At 38.4% G+C, this 12,669-nt stretch overlaps 1 protein-coding gene across 3 annotated transcripts in view; it reads left to right on the top strand.

Annotated features, from left to right (window-relative positions):
- LOC128740172 (myosin heavy chain 95F) overlaps positions 1 to 12,669 on the top strand; it is a 103,197-nt gene that overhangs the window by 89,029 nt on the left and 1,499 nt on the right. For all 3 annotated transcript variants that reach the window (XM_053835701.1, XM_053835704.1, XM_053835708.1), the window contains one exon: positions 12,425 to 12,663. In XM_053835701.1, coding sequence (XP_053691676.1) covers positions 12,425 to 12,663 — 239 coding nt within the window. The remainder of the gene's footprint in view (positions 1 to 12,424; positions 12,664 to 12,669) is intronic.

Below are 12,669 nucleotides of genomic sequence, written 5' to 3'. Positions count from 1 at the left end.
GGATATCAGCAGCAAGCACGACTGTGTCGGAGGGGTCAGGGGCTTCCATAATGCCTGTTAAAGGGTGTCCCGGATCCGAAACAGCAGTAGCAGCAGTGTCAGTTGAGCGAATTAACGAAGTCAAGATGGTATCAGAAGTGCCAGCACTCCGATCGTCAGGAATTAAAACCATTTTTGAAGAGTCAGTTATACAGCTTCGGGTGGATTTACCCCCAGCGTCGATCCAACATATCTGTTTTTTGGCATGTCTATAAACTCCCGGAATAACAGTCCAGTTGGCCAGGAAGAGGCAGTCAGTGCAAGCTGCTTAAGGCGTGGGTCTAAACCAATTTTGTACGAAACAAACGTTAGGTTCGACGAATCAGTGCCTTTTGGAACCAAACGAGCGACATCAAAAGCATTATCTTCATCAAGATCGAGACAACGAGAAACAATTTTTGTTACATCAGCATTCGTTATTGAGGGTTGAAAGCCGGACAAATATAGCCACCACCTGGCCGGAACGGCGGCGGGTGTGATAGAAGCAACCGATAAATCAGTAAAGTCTATCGTGCTAGTCCCATGATCTGCCGAATTACGCTCCCTTTGCTCACTCTCCGCGCGTCGACGTTTTACGCCCAGTTTGGGCCAGGATGAAGCATTTGCAATCGGCTCGCTTCGATTTTGCATTAGGCGATCCACCTTATTACTCAGTGACCCGACAGTTTCCACCAGCTGTTGAAATTGATTTGATAAAACAGCATTTATCGGCTGATCCGGCACACAATTCAACTTATCAGCCAAATAAGTACGGATGCATCTGCCGTTCAATTCAATTTTGCAGGCTGTGCAAATAAAAATCGCCTTCCCCTGAGCGAATAGCTCCTTGTGCGCACGTCCGTTGAATCCACAGCATTGCTGTCCGATGTGAAAAAACGTATCGCAGAAGCCACAACGCACTGGTTCGAGATCGTTGATCGGTAAGCAGCATTCTCCGCACACTTTTTTATCCATATTGCTTTTGGATGCTCCTACGTAACAATAAGGGTCGAATCAAAAGCGCGTGAATGAAACGAACTGTTTGCGATCAGAGACACAATCGGAATAGATAGCACACACGGTAAATCTGATATGAACTTCAATATGAACTGGTACTTAAACGTTCAGATAGCAGTATTTCACCAAAATTTGTTATAAAATAAACGGTTTACAGCAAAAAGAACTAAAAAATAACCGAGAAAAACACTCGAGAACAGCGTAAACAATGACAGAGTTGCCAGGTAATATTTCACACTGTATAACAACAATTATTTGTAATTCTATCTTGCATTATATACAGCGGTTTTTATAACACGCAACTTAATACTCCTGAATATATGATTCTTAATATTGCAATCATCTGTACTGCTTTATAATTTACAGCCATGGGTTATATATGAGGACACGCACGACTGCAAAGCAATTTATTGTTCACTTTGTTTTGACATACTCTAATCATTATACAATTCCAATGTAAAATTGACATGCATACAGTTTAATGTGAACTTTCTATTACGATCTTGTGTTATCTGGGTGATTCTGAGACTATTGCTTACGCTGAGGACGTAGTACTTGTCGTAGCTAGAAGTTATAAACATTTTTTTTATAAATATCAGTCTACGGTGCTCCGTTTTTTCGTTGACTAGCAAGTAGAGATCAATGCGCTGACTGGATGCTAATCTTCTTGATGATATGTTCCTCCAAATTTGTTTCCAATTTAAAGCTGGTCTATTTCGTTCCACCCGTGGTTGCCCGGTTTGCTCGACATAGAAACGGTGAATCACCATGTTATGATGTTTACAAGAGAGGCTTAATATAAACCCCACAAAATCAGTCGTTATACCATTCACTAGGCGAAGAAAGCATACCGTTACTGCCCCTATACTAATTGGTGCCAGGCTGAGCTTCAGTAATAAAATTAAACTAGCAGCACCGCCTAGCCGAGATTCGAACATACGACGCTTGGCTTGTTAGACTAGCTTCGTACCTCGGAACCAATTAAGCGGTAGCTTTATCTAGGCATAACTTTTTCGGAAGTTTTTTTCTTACTCCACTCCAAGTGTAGAACCCAAATCCCAAAAGGTCATTGATTTTATTAACCATGTAGTACCGAACTGGGGTACAGGATTACAACTATCTAGCTCAACTTCATTAATGGGTATAAGCAGTCCGCAAACTGTGTACAGCAATCGCTGCCTACCCCAAAAGACGATCATTTAAACTGGCACAGTGGCCTTTTAACCCAATACCCTTCTGGCACACAAGAAATCTGTTTAATCTGCACAGGGCCTCGCGCGCTGTAACGCCAGCTCTGCTCCTCATTCCTACGCATATCAGACTTTGGTGTGTATCCTTCACTCCCTCGTGGCAATACTTAGATAATTTTTCCAAGCTTTTTTATCCTCTCTATCGTTTTTGGCATTCTACGTCAAACCAATCATTTCGTGCATTGAGGTTTCTTCACCTAGCACCGTGGTTCCAGCTTCATTGGCGGTCGAGCGCATCCTGCTCCATGCGTCTTCGAGGGTAGAAGCACCTAGCTTCGCAGAGGAAGAAAAACCTTCAGCCAGTATGCGCGCGTACTTCTCGGCAACTCGCAGGTTACCCAATTACCGAATGTTTATCTAAAGAGGGCGGCTTTGTCACGAGATACCGTCGATAGTTTTGAGCATACTTGCACTGCTACGAAGTAATGATCCGAGTCGATATCCGCACCGCGGAAAGCGACGTATATAGGTGATGTTTGAGAAAAACCGGCCATCGATGAGAATATGGTTCAATGTTCATTGATCAGGTGGCTTTGTGGATATCTTTACGGGGAAAAATTGCTTTTGATCACCAGGCCTCGGGCGTTGTCGTTCATGTCAGTGCGCAATTTATGTGACCGGCTCACCGGCCTATAATATATCCCTTAACTGCCAGTCTGGGCGTTCACATCCCCGAAAACGCTCGTCATGTCCTCTTGCGAACAGCTGTCGTACGTTGTCTTCAGCTGCTCATAGAACGCTTCCTTCTCGTCTTCGGGTCTACCTTCGTATGGGCAGTGCATGTTTATGATTGTCTAGAAGGTGAAGAAACGGCCTTCTATCCTCAACATTCTCTCGTTGATCACCTTCCAGTCTATCACGCGATTCTGCATTCTGCCCATCTCCACAAAACCCATTCGCAGTTCGTTGGTAGCTCCACCCCAGTTGGCCTCGAGGTAAGACGCTGGTCTAATAAGCCAGTCGTCGTATGTTCGAATCTCGGCTGGGAGAGGCTGTTAGAGTCAGTAGGATCGTAGCACTGACCCCGCACTGTCCTGTATTCTAACAGCTGGTTGGTGAAGTCTGTCGTATAAAAAAACTGATGCTCAAATTTCGATAACGGAATTAGCACCTAGGCTTTTTTGGTAACTCAACCGCTCGTTAAATTTTTCTCCATTAAATTTTCAAAACTTGATTCTTTAAAAAATGTATCTCGAAAAAAATGATACCTTTCTAAATTATTGGGGTGTTGTATAAAAAAAAAGTTTTTTAAAAGTTGGGGTCTCTTTGGTTCTCACACCATAAAAACAAAACAATTTTTGCATTTATAAACAATTTTTAGCTTCAGCTTTTTTATTCTTAATAGCGCATTAAATGACCTTTTGTTTAAAGCCAAAATAATTAAAGTCGGTTAAACGGTTCAATAGTAATTTTTAAAAAATGGTCTAGAGTCATAGGGAGCCAGAATGATTTTTGGAATTCTTAACTCAGAAGGTGGCACCAAAAACAAAGGATCTCAACCTTATTTTTTCCGAAGGCTTTAATCATGAGGCTTTATTTTTACTGTAGATCTTTCGTTGATATATGCTATACGCATTAAGCGATGTTTTAGAAATTACAATGACACATGACAAAGACCAGACTTTTCCCAAAAACATGACCGACCAACATTCCACAGATGTTACGAACCACAATTCCCACGAACATAACTCATACCAAACCCACTCTAAATCCTTACAAGAAACCCATATCAGATTCATAGAATAACCCGACACCTTACAACGAAACCAGAACCAAAACACCGTTAAAACAAGATTCCTTAGAAAACATCAAGTACAAATCTCATAAACAACCTACAAGACAAAGCTCAGCCTCAAACCACCCATATACAATCACACCTCATCAAAATACACGAAACAGACACGATATTTTTCCTCTATACAAATAACAAGCTCAAGTGCATCGTGCGATCTTGAACTACTTTACACACGTCATGCACCCAAGAGAACTCACGCTATATTCACCACCGACGCGCTATCACAAATTCTCTCTCTCGACACTCATTCAATTCTCCCTCTCTACACTCATTCAAACTCGTTCATTCTAACTTACGTTCTATCTCACGTATCCGACTTAACACGACATTCTCGACCAATCATATTGACACGACTCAGACTTTGCATCATGGTTGAATAGATTAAGCCACACCTCCAACAATACCCTGTAAACTTACTAACACTAGGAAATAAGTTGATCAGATAAAACTAACCTGTTGGAGCAGTAATAAAGTCAGTTTTATGATGTTCAAGGAAAGCAACGGATTTGTTTCAACCAAGAAAAGAAAACCTTTTTAACATAATAGGAAATGGCGACCGTAGACTTCGAGCGCGCAATGCTCGGATGCGAACAAAAATAGTAAAAGCACAGTGCAGTGTCTAAACGTTGGTAGTTGTCTGAAGTGCAAAAATTGTGTCTTGTGTGAACCAGAAAAATGATTAGTTCTTAAACCGAATGAAGTAACTCCAAAGTGTGAACCCGAAAAATGATTAGTTCTTAAACCGAATGAAGTAACTCCAAAGTGTGAACCCGAAAAATGATTAGTTCTTAAACCGAATGAAGGAACTCCAAAGTGTGAACCCGAAAAAAGATTAGTTCTTAAACCGAATGAAGTAACTCCCAAGTGTGAACCCGAAAAAAGATTAGTTCTTTAAACCGAAGGAAGTAAACCAAATGATGGACTGAAGTCAAAAAAAAAAAAAAAACTATGGGAAACCGAAGTGCACGTATAAATGGAAATAACGACGTGACGGTAGTACAAACCCAAACCGTACATACGTCGATACTAGAAGAAAATAACATCAAATTAAACATCATTCTGGTGTTAACAGTGATCCAACTAACTGTAACACTGGCGAAACTAGTAACGAGCCACCTAAGGCGACAAGCCCTAAAGGCAGCAAAAACGCTAGCAGCATTAAGCCCAGCGTAAAACGGACAAAGAACGACGAGAAGCAAGGGAAATTAGAATACAGCGATCTACAGCGGAAGCAGCAGCGGAAATTTGAATAAATCGACCGGCATCGAACGACGACGGCAGCAAAGCGGAAGCAGCAGCAGAAATTTGACCGGCATCGAACGACGACGGCAGCAAAGGCAAGTGAAAAAAAAAAAAAAAAAAAAAAAAAAAAAAAAAAAAAAAAAACATTTTAATTTTACCTTTATAAATTTATAAGTCAAAAAAAAAAAAGAAGAGATGAAAATATTTATAACGATAGAAGACATACCACCAGAAATGTGGATAGAAAGAGACGAAATTATTAAAAATAAATAGACATTTGTAATTTAAATTTGAAATTCTTGTGCTTTGTGCGAATTTTAACCCTTCCGTAACACCAACCATGTCCGAATGGACAGACTACAAATAATTGAAACGTTCATAAGACGAGAACACTTGAACCTTGAAAAAAGTAAACTTCGAACACGAACTTTACAAGGGATAGAAACCAAGAAACTTCAGTTACAAGATAGCTTCTCTGAATACAAAACAATTATAAGGTCTTACGAATACAGGTTGTCCACCTCGAACTGGAATAAAGCGGTCGAATCTTATAACGCACTAAAAACAATTTACGAAAAGTGCATTAAAATACTAAATAATACCGTTATATCCCAAAGAGCATACGACAGCGATCCTGAGACCACGCAACATAGACCCAAACCGCAAACTTTAAGACGAAGACTTCTAACCGAAGACTCCCTACTGAGAGCTGATAGTTCCATCAACCTCAGACAAAGGAAGTTAAAATTGAAAACTATTACAAAAATCATTATCTGGTGCCAAAGAAAAAGCAATATGGCCCTAAACATAAAAACAGCTTCCGAGTTAGCAGGTTTATTACCGGCTTACAACGGAAATAGTGAAAACTTAAATTCATTTACGGATGCATTGGTGTTAGTAAAAACAATAATACCAGCCGAGAACAAAGTTTCCGCAATCCAACTGATAATGACTAAGCTAAGTGGGAAAGCCAGAAACCTTTTCGCAGGCCCCCCACAGGAAATCGATGATATAATAAACAAACTCAAACTACATTGTGCAGACAAATGCACCTCAGACCTGGCGCTGACCAGTCTGAAGGGAATTAAATGCAAAACAGCTGACGATTTCAAACAAATAGAAATCCTCACAGAAAAACTTCAACAAACTTACGTTCGAGAACAAATCCCGAACGAAGTAGCCCAAAAGATGGCAAGAAAAGCAGCCATCTCTGCAATGATCGACAATACCAGCAACAGTACCACCGAGATGATGCTTAGAATTGGAAAATTTGAGACTATAGAAGAAGCCATCAACGTAGCGATGGAAAACGAACAGAAAAAACGCGAAAGCCACTCATCATCAGTTTTACAAATTAACAGACGATATAACAACCAGCAAGTCTCAGGACAAGGACAAGGAAGAGGATATTATCATCAACAAACAAATTTCAGACGTCCCTTCGAAATGAATAACAGGAATTTCAGAGGTCAAGAACCTCGACGATTCCAAAACAACAATTACCAAAATCAAAGATCTAATTACCAACAACGCGGACGCGGATATCAACACAGTAACGCACGCGGATACCAAAATAACGGACAACGATTTACACAACCACAAAATAATGGACAAAGATTCGCTCGAGCGTACTTAGCAAACCAACAGCAAGTAACGCAAGTTGAACCAAATGTACAACAACCAACACTTAATCAAGGCGTAGACATGCTACCCTTCAATCAACAAGTGGAACAAATCCACCGACCATCATTATCACCACCTGACCAAAACTATTTTTTCGCCCAACAGTAACAATTGATCAGAGAAGTCGACACTCTGGTTACTTGTTACCGACAGGCACACCCATATTAACAATAAATTTAAATACATCAAATTTTATTCGAGTCAAGGTGCACATGACTGGAAATAAGATTTGCAATTTAATTATCGATACAGGAGCAGATATTTCACTATTTAAAGCACAAAATATACGCCCTGACCAATCTGTAAATAAAGCAAATAAAATTAAATTAACCGGAATAACGGAGAATACAATAGAAACTTTAGGAATAGTTAATACAATACTATGCTTTAATGATAGTTTAACATTAAATCACCAATTTCATTTAGTTACACCTAATTTACCAATTAAAGCAGACGGCATTTTAGGTCGCGATTTTTTAGCAAATTACAAATGCGTAATAGACTACGAATATTGGCTACTTACATTTAATATACAAAATGTACAGATAGCAATACCAATAGAAGACAATATGCAAGAAGGCTTTATGTTACCAAGCCGAAGCGAAGTTGTCAGAAGAATACCTTATTTGGGCATCTCAGAGGATATGGTAGTCCATTCCGAAGAGATCTACCCAGGAATTTTTTGTGGAAATACCATAGTTTCCCCACAAAAACCTTATGTAAAATTTGTAAATACGAACGACAACCCATCATTTATAGCATATACGCAATTTAAGCCGACATTAAGTAGTTTAAAAGATTATATTATACCAATAAAAAATAAGACAACTGAGAATAGCAGATACGAGCAAATTCTCAAAAATATAAATACTGAACAAATTCCAAAATATGCTGTAGAGAAATTCAAAAACTTAATCAGTCAATATCAAGACATATTTTGTCTTCCAGAAGAGGAAGTCAGCCAAAACAACTTCTATACGCAAAATATAGCGGCTAGTGACAACGTCCCAGTATATATTCCTAACTACAAAACGATTCATTCACAATATGACGAAATTGACCGTCAAGTAAACAAAATGCTAGAAGGAAACATAATTGAACCTTCAGTATCCCCTTATAACTCACCAATCCTACTAGTACCGAAAAAATCACTTGATAATACAAAAAAATGGCGTTTAGTTGTGGACTTCCGACAACTAAACAAAAGGATACTAGCAGACCGATTTCCACTACCCCGGATAGATGATATACTTGACCAATTAGGAAGAGCCAAATTCTTCACCACATTAGATTTGATGTCTGGATTCCACCAAATCCCACTTGATATGGAATCCAGAAAATTTACAGCATTTTCAACCAAAAACGGTCATTATCAATTTACTCGATTACCGTTTGGATTAAACATCAGCCCAAACAGTTTTCAACGAATGATGACTATAGCAATGGCAGGTTTAACGCCAGAATTAGCCTTCATTTACATTGACGACATCGTAGTAATAGGATGCTCAGTCAATCACCACTTATCAAATCTAACACAAGTGTTTGAACGTTTGAGATTTTATAACCTAAAACTCAACGCCCAAAAGTGCAAATTCTTCAGCACACAAGTGACTTATCTCGGTCATAAAATTACCGACCAAGGTATGTTACCCGATGATTCAAAATTTAATGCAATTTTAAAATACCCAATTCCAACAAACGCTGACGAAGTCAGACGATTTGTAGCATTTTGCAACTATTATAGAAAATTTGTACCAAATTTCGCAATAATAGCACACCCCCTAAATCAATTACTAAAGAAAAACACAAATTTCATTTGGACAGCTAACTGTCAAAGAGCTTTCGATACCTTAAGAAATGCTCTAATTTCCCCGAAACTACTCCAATACCCAGATTTTGCAAAAGACTTCATAGTTACAACTGATGCATCAGACATTGGATGTGGAGCAGTTCTGTCTCAAGAGACCCAAAACGGAAACTTACCAATCGCATTCGCAAGCAAATCATTTACACCAGGTGAGAAAAACAAACCTACAATTTTGAAAGAGTTAACGGCAATCCATTGGGCCATTAACTACTTTAAACCATATCTGTATGGAAGAAAATTTGTTGTTAAAACAGATCACAGACCTTTAGTGTATCTGTTCGGCATGAAAAACCCCACTTCAAAACTAACGAGAATACGGTTAGATTTGGAAGAATACGATTTTACAGTAGAATTTATACCAGGCAAAGGAAACGTAGGAGCTGACGCATTGTCACGAATAATTACAACGTCAGACGAACTAAAACAATTAAATATTTTAAGAGTAAATACAAGGTCCATGACCAGAAATTTGCAGAATAACGTGAAGGAAACTACAAACAAAATTCAGAATAGTGTACCTAGAGAAATTGATCACCTCTCGACGTACATGACTAACAACCCTTCTGAAACAAACAAATTACTAAAACTCGAGACAAAAATTTATAAAGGAAACGAATTGAAGTTTATCATAAAGAAAAATAACAAAATTGTTGCACAAGTGCATCAAAATATAAATGGAAGTCAGGCTTTAGAGTCTGCTCTTCTAAAATTAGAGGAAGAAGCAAGAAAAATTTATCAAAGCAAATTAGCATTGTCAATAAAAGACGAATTATTCAACATGATATCACTCGAGAACTTTAAAGCAATCGCAAATGCACAAGTGCATTCAATACAAATTATTATATACAAACCACCAACAACGGTGACGCAAAAGGAAATTATACAGAAAATATTACATGATTTCCACAACACACCAACAGGAGGACATGTTGGACAACATAGACTATACCTACAAATTAGAGAATTATACAATTGGAACAACATGAAACGATCAATAGCAGAATATATTCAATCATGTGAATCTTGTAAGCGAAACAAGGTCATAAAACACACAAAGGAAAAACAAATAGTAACTACAACACCATCATACCCATTTGAAATTATATCCATAGACACTATCGGACCATTACCGAAAAGCAATAATAACAATCGATACGCAGTCAGTATTCAATGCGATTTAACAAAATATATCGTATTGATACCAGTACCCACAAAAGAGGCCAACGTCATCGCTAAAGCATTAGTCAATGATTTTCTTCTCACATACGGTTCATTTTTAATTTTACGTTCAGACCAAGGAACAGAATACAACAATGAAATCTTCGAACAAATATGCAAAACCCTACAAGTAAAACAGAAATTTAGCACCGCCTATCATCCACAGACAATTGGCTCATTGGAGAGAAATCACAGATGTCTAAACGAGTATCTGAGATCTTTCGTCAATGAACATCAATCTGACTGGGATGATTGGTTAAAATTTTATGCATTCAATTACAACACAACACCACACTCAGACCACGGATTTACACCACATGAATTAGTTTTCGGAACCAAAGCAAAGTTACCCCAGGAAATTTTCGAACATGGAACAGAACCAATTTATAATTTTGACCAATACAGCAAAGAATTAAAATTTAAATTACAAAAATCAAACGAGATAGCTAGAAATAGACTAATCACGCAAAAAATCAAAAGAACAGAGTCAGCAGAAAACGATATTAATCCTATACAACTCAATATCAACGAAACAGTTTATTTAAAAATAGAAAATAGACGAAAATTAGACCCATGGTATGAAGGACCATATGTAGTCGAAGAATTACTAGATCCAAATTGTAAAATCAAATGTATTAGAACCAACAAATCGACAATAGTACACAAAAATAGATTGATAAAAACGCAACAAAACAACAATCACATATTATGTAACAGTTTACAATTACCATTACAATAAGTATCCAACACCCAACGGCTAATCAACAACCTTTTTCAAATTTATCAAAAAAAAACTTATATGACAACAATATATGTTACGAAAAAACCCCGTCCTTTTTTTTTTACTACCCCGTACCTTACTCTTCAAAGGGAAGGTATGCTATACGCATTAAGCGATGTTTTAGAAATTACAATGACACATGACAAAGACCAGACTTTTCCCAAAAACATGACCGACCAACATTCCACAGATGTTACGAACCACAATTCCCACGAACATAACTCATACCAAACCCACTCTAAATCCTTACAAGAAACCCATATCAGATTCATAGAATAACCCGACACCTTACAACGAAACCAGAACCAAAACACCGTTAAAACAAGATTCCTTAGAAAACATCAAGTACAAATCTCATAAACAACCTACAAGACAAAGCTCAGCCTCAAACCACCCATATACAATCACACCTCATCAAAATACACGAAACAGACACGATATTTTTCCTCTATACAAATAACAAGCTCAAGTGCATCGTGCGATCTTGAACTACTTTACACACGTCATGCACCCAAGAGAACTCACGCTATATTCACCACCGACGCGCTATCACAAATTCTCTCTCTCGACACTCATTCAATTCTCCCTCTCTACACTCATTCAAACTCGTTCATTCTAACTTACGTTCTATCTCACGTATCCGACTTAACACGACATTCTCGACCAATCATATTGACACGACTCAGACTTTGCATCATGGTTGAATAGATTAAGCCACACCTCCAACAATACCCTGTAAACTTACTAACACTAGGAAATAAGTTGATCAGATAAAACTAACCTGTTGGAGCAGTAATAAAGTCAGTTTTATGATGTTCAAGGAAAGCAACGGATTTGTTTCAACCAAGAAAAGAAAACCTTTTTAGCATAATAGGAAAGATAGTTAAAATTATGAAGCGGATTATTCAAGTCATCAAAACAAGGTACTTGAAAGGGTAGCATCAAATAACACCATTTTAAATGTCCATAGTGTGACCACTTACGAACTGACATGACACTTAGAAGAAAATCCTTTAAAAACCATCGACCTGCACATTTTGCTTGAACACTAGCACCCTCTGGTATGCATGTTGCGGAGTAGCTTGCATTTGCAGGGTTTTATGTTGTAGGGGTTTGTACATTTGAATGGTTTTATACTGAAAACTCAAAGCAATAATCGCAAAGATGGAATTAACGCGAGTGTCTCGTCTGTTTGTCTGTGGTGTGACTATTAAATCAACTGGTATATTCTGATATTCGATAATTAGTATAAAACTACTAGTTTCTAACTGACACGCTAATTCCAGCAATCTGTCACTTATTTTCACTCATAAATAACTGTGATTGTTACGTCGCACCAGCATGTTAACGAAATACTGCACATTTATCTATTTAGAAAATTACCTTTCTATCCTGGTTCTGTAGTGCCTCTATGCCTTTCATCATCTAAAGTAGAATCCCTATCATACAATGTACGATGGCTGTTTGTTTTTTTTTACCGTATCTATAAACCCAACCTGTATAATGGCTAGCACCGAAACGGCACTAACATTGTCGACGCAAAATATTCACAGATCTGAAGCGATCCGCGCTCAGCAACAGCTGATCGAGAAGCAGAAGCATGACCTCTCCAAGTGGAAGTACTCGGAGCTGCGGGACGCCATCAACACTAGTTGCGACATTGAGCTGCTGGAAGCTTGCCGTCATGAGTTCCACCGCCGGCTGAAGGTTTACCATGCATGGAAGGCAAAGAACCGCAAGCGCACGACAATGGACGAGAACGAGCGGGCACCGCGCAGTGTCATGGAAGCTGGTTAGT

The sequence above is a fragment of the Sabethes cyaneus genome, chromosome 1 (assembly GCF_943734655.1).
Source record: "Sabethes cyaneus chromosome 1, idSabCyanKW18_F2, whole genome shotgun sequence".
In the NCBI taxonomy this organism is placed as follows: domain Eukaryota; kingdom Metazoa; phylum Arthropoda; class Insecta; order Diptera; family Culicidae; genus Sabethes; species Sabethes cyaneus.
This window is presented reverse-complemented; position numbering and strand designations above follow the sequence as displayed.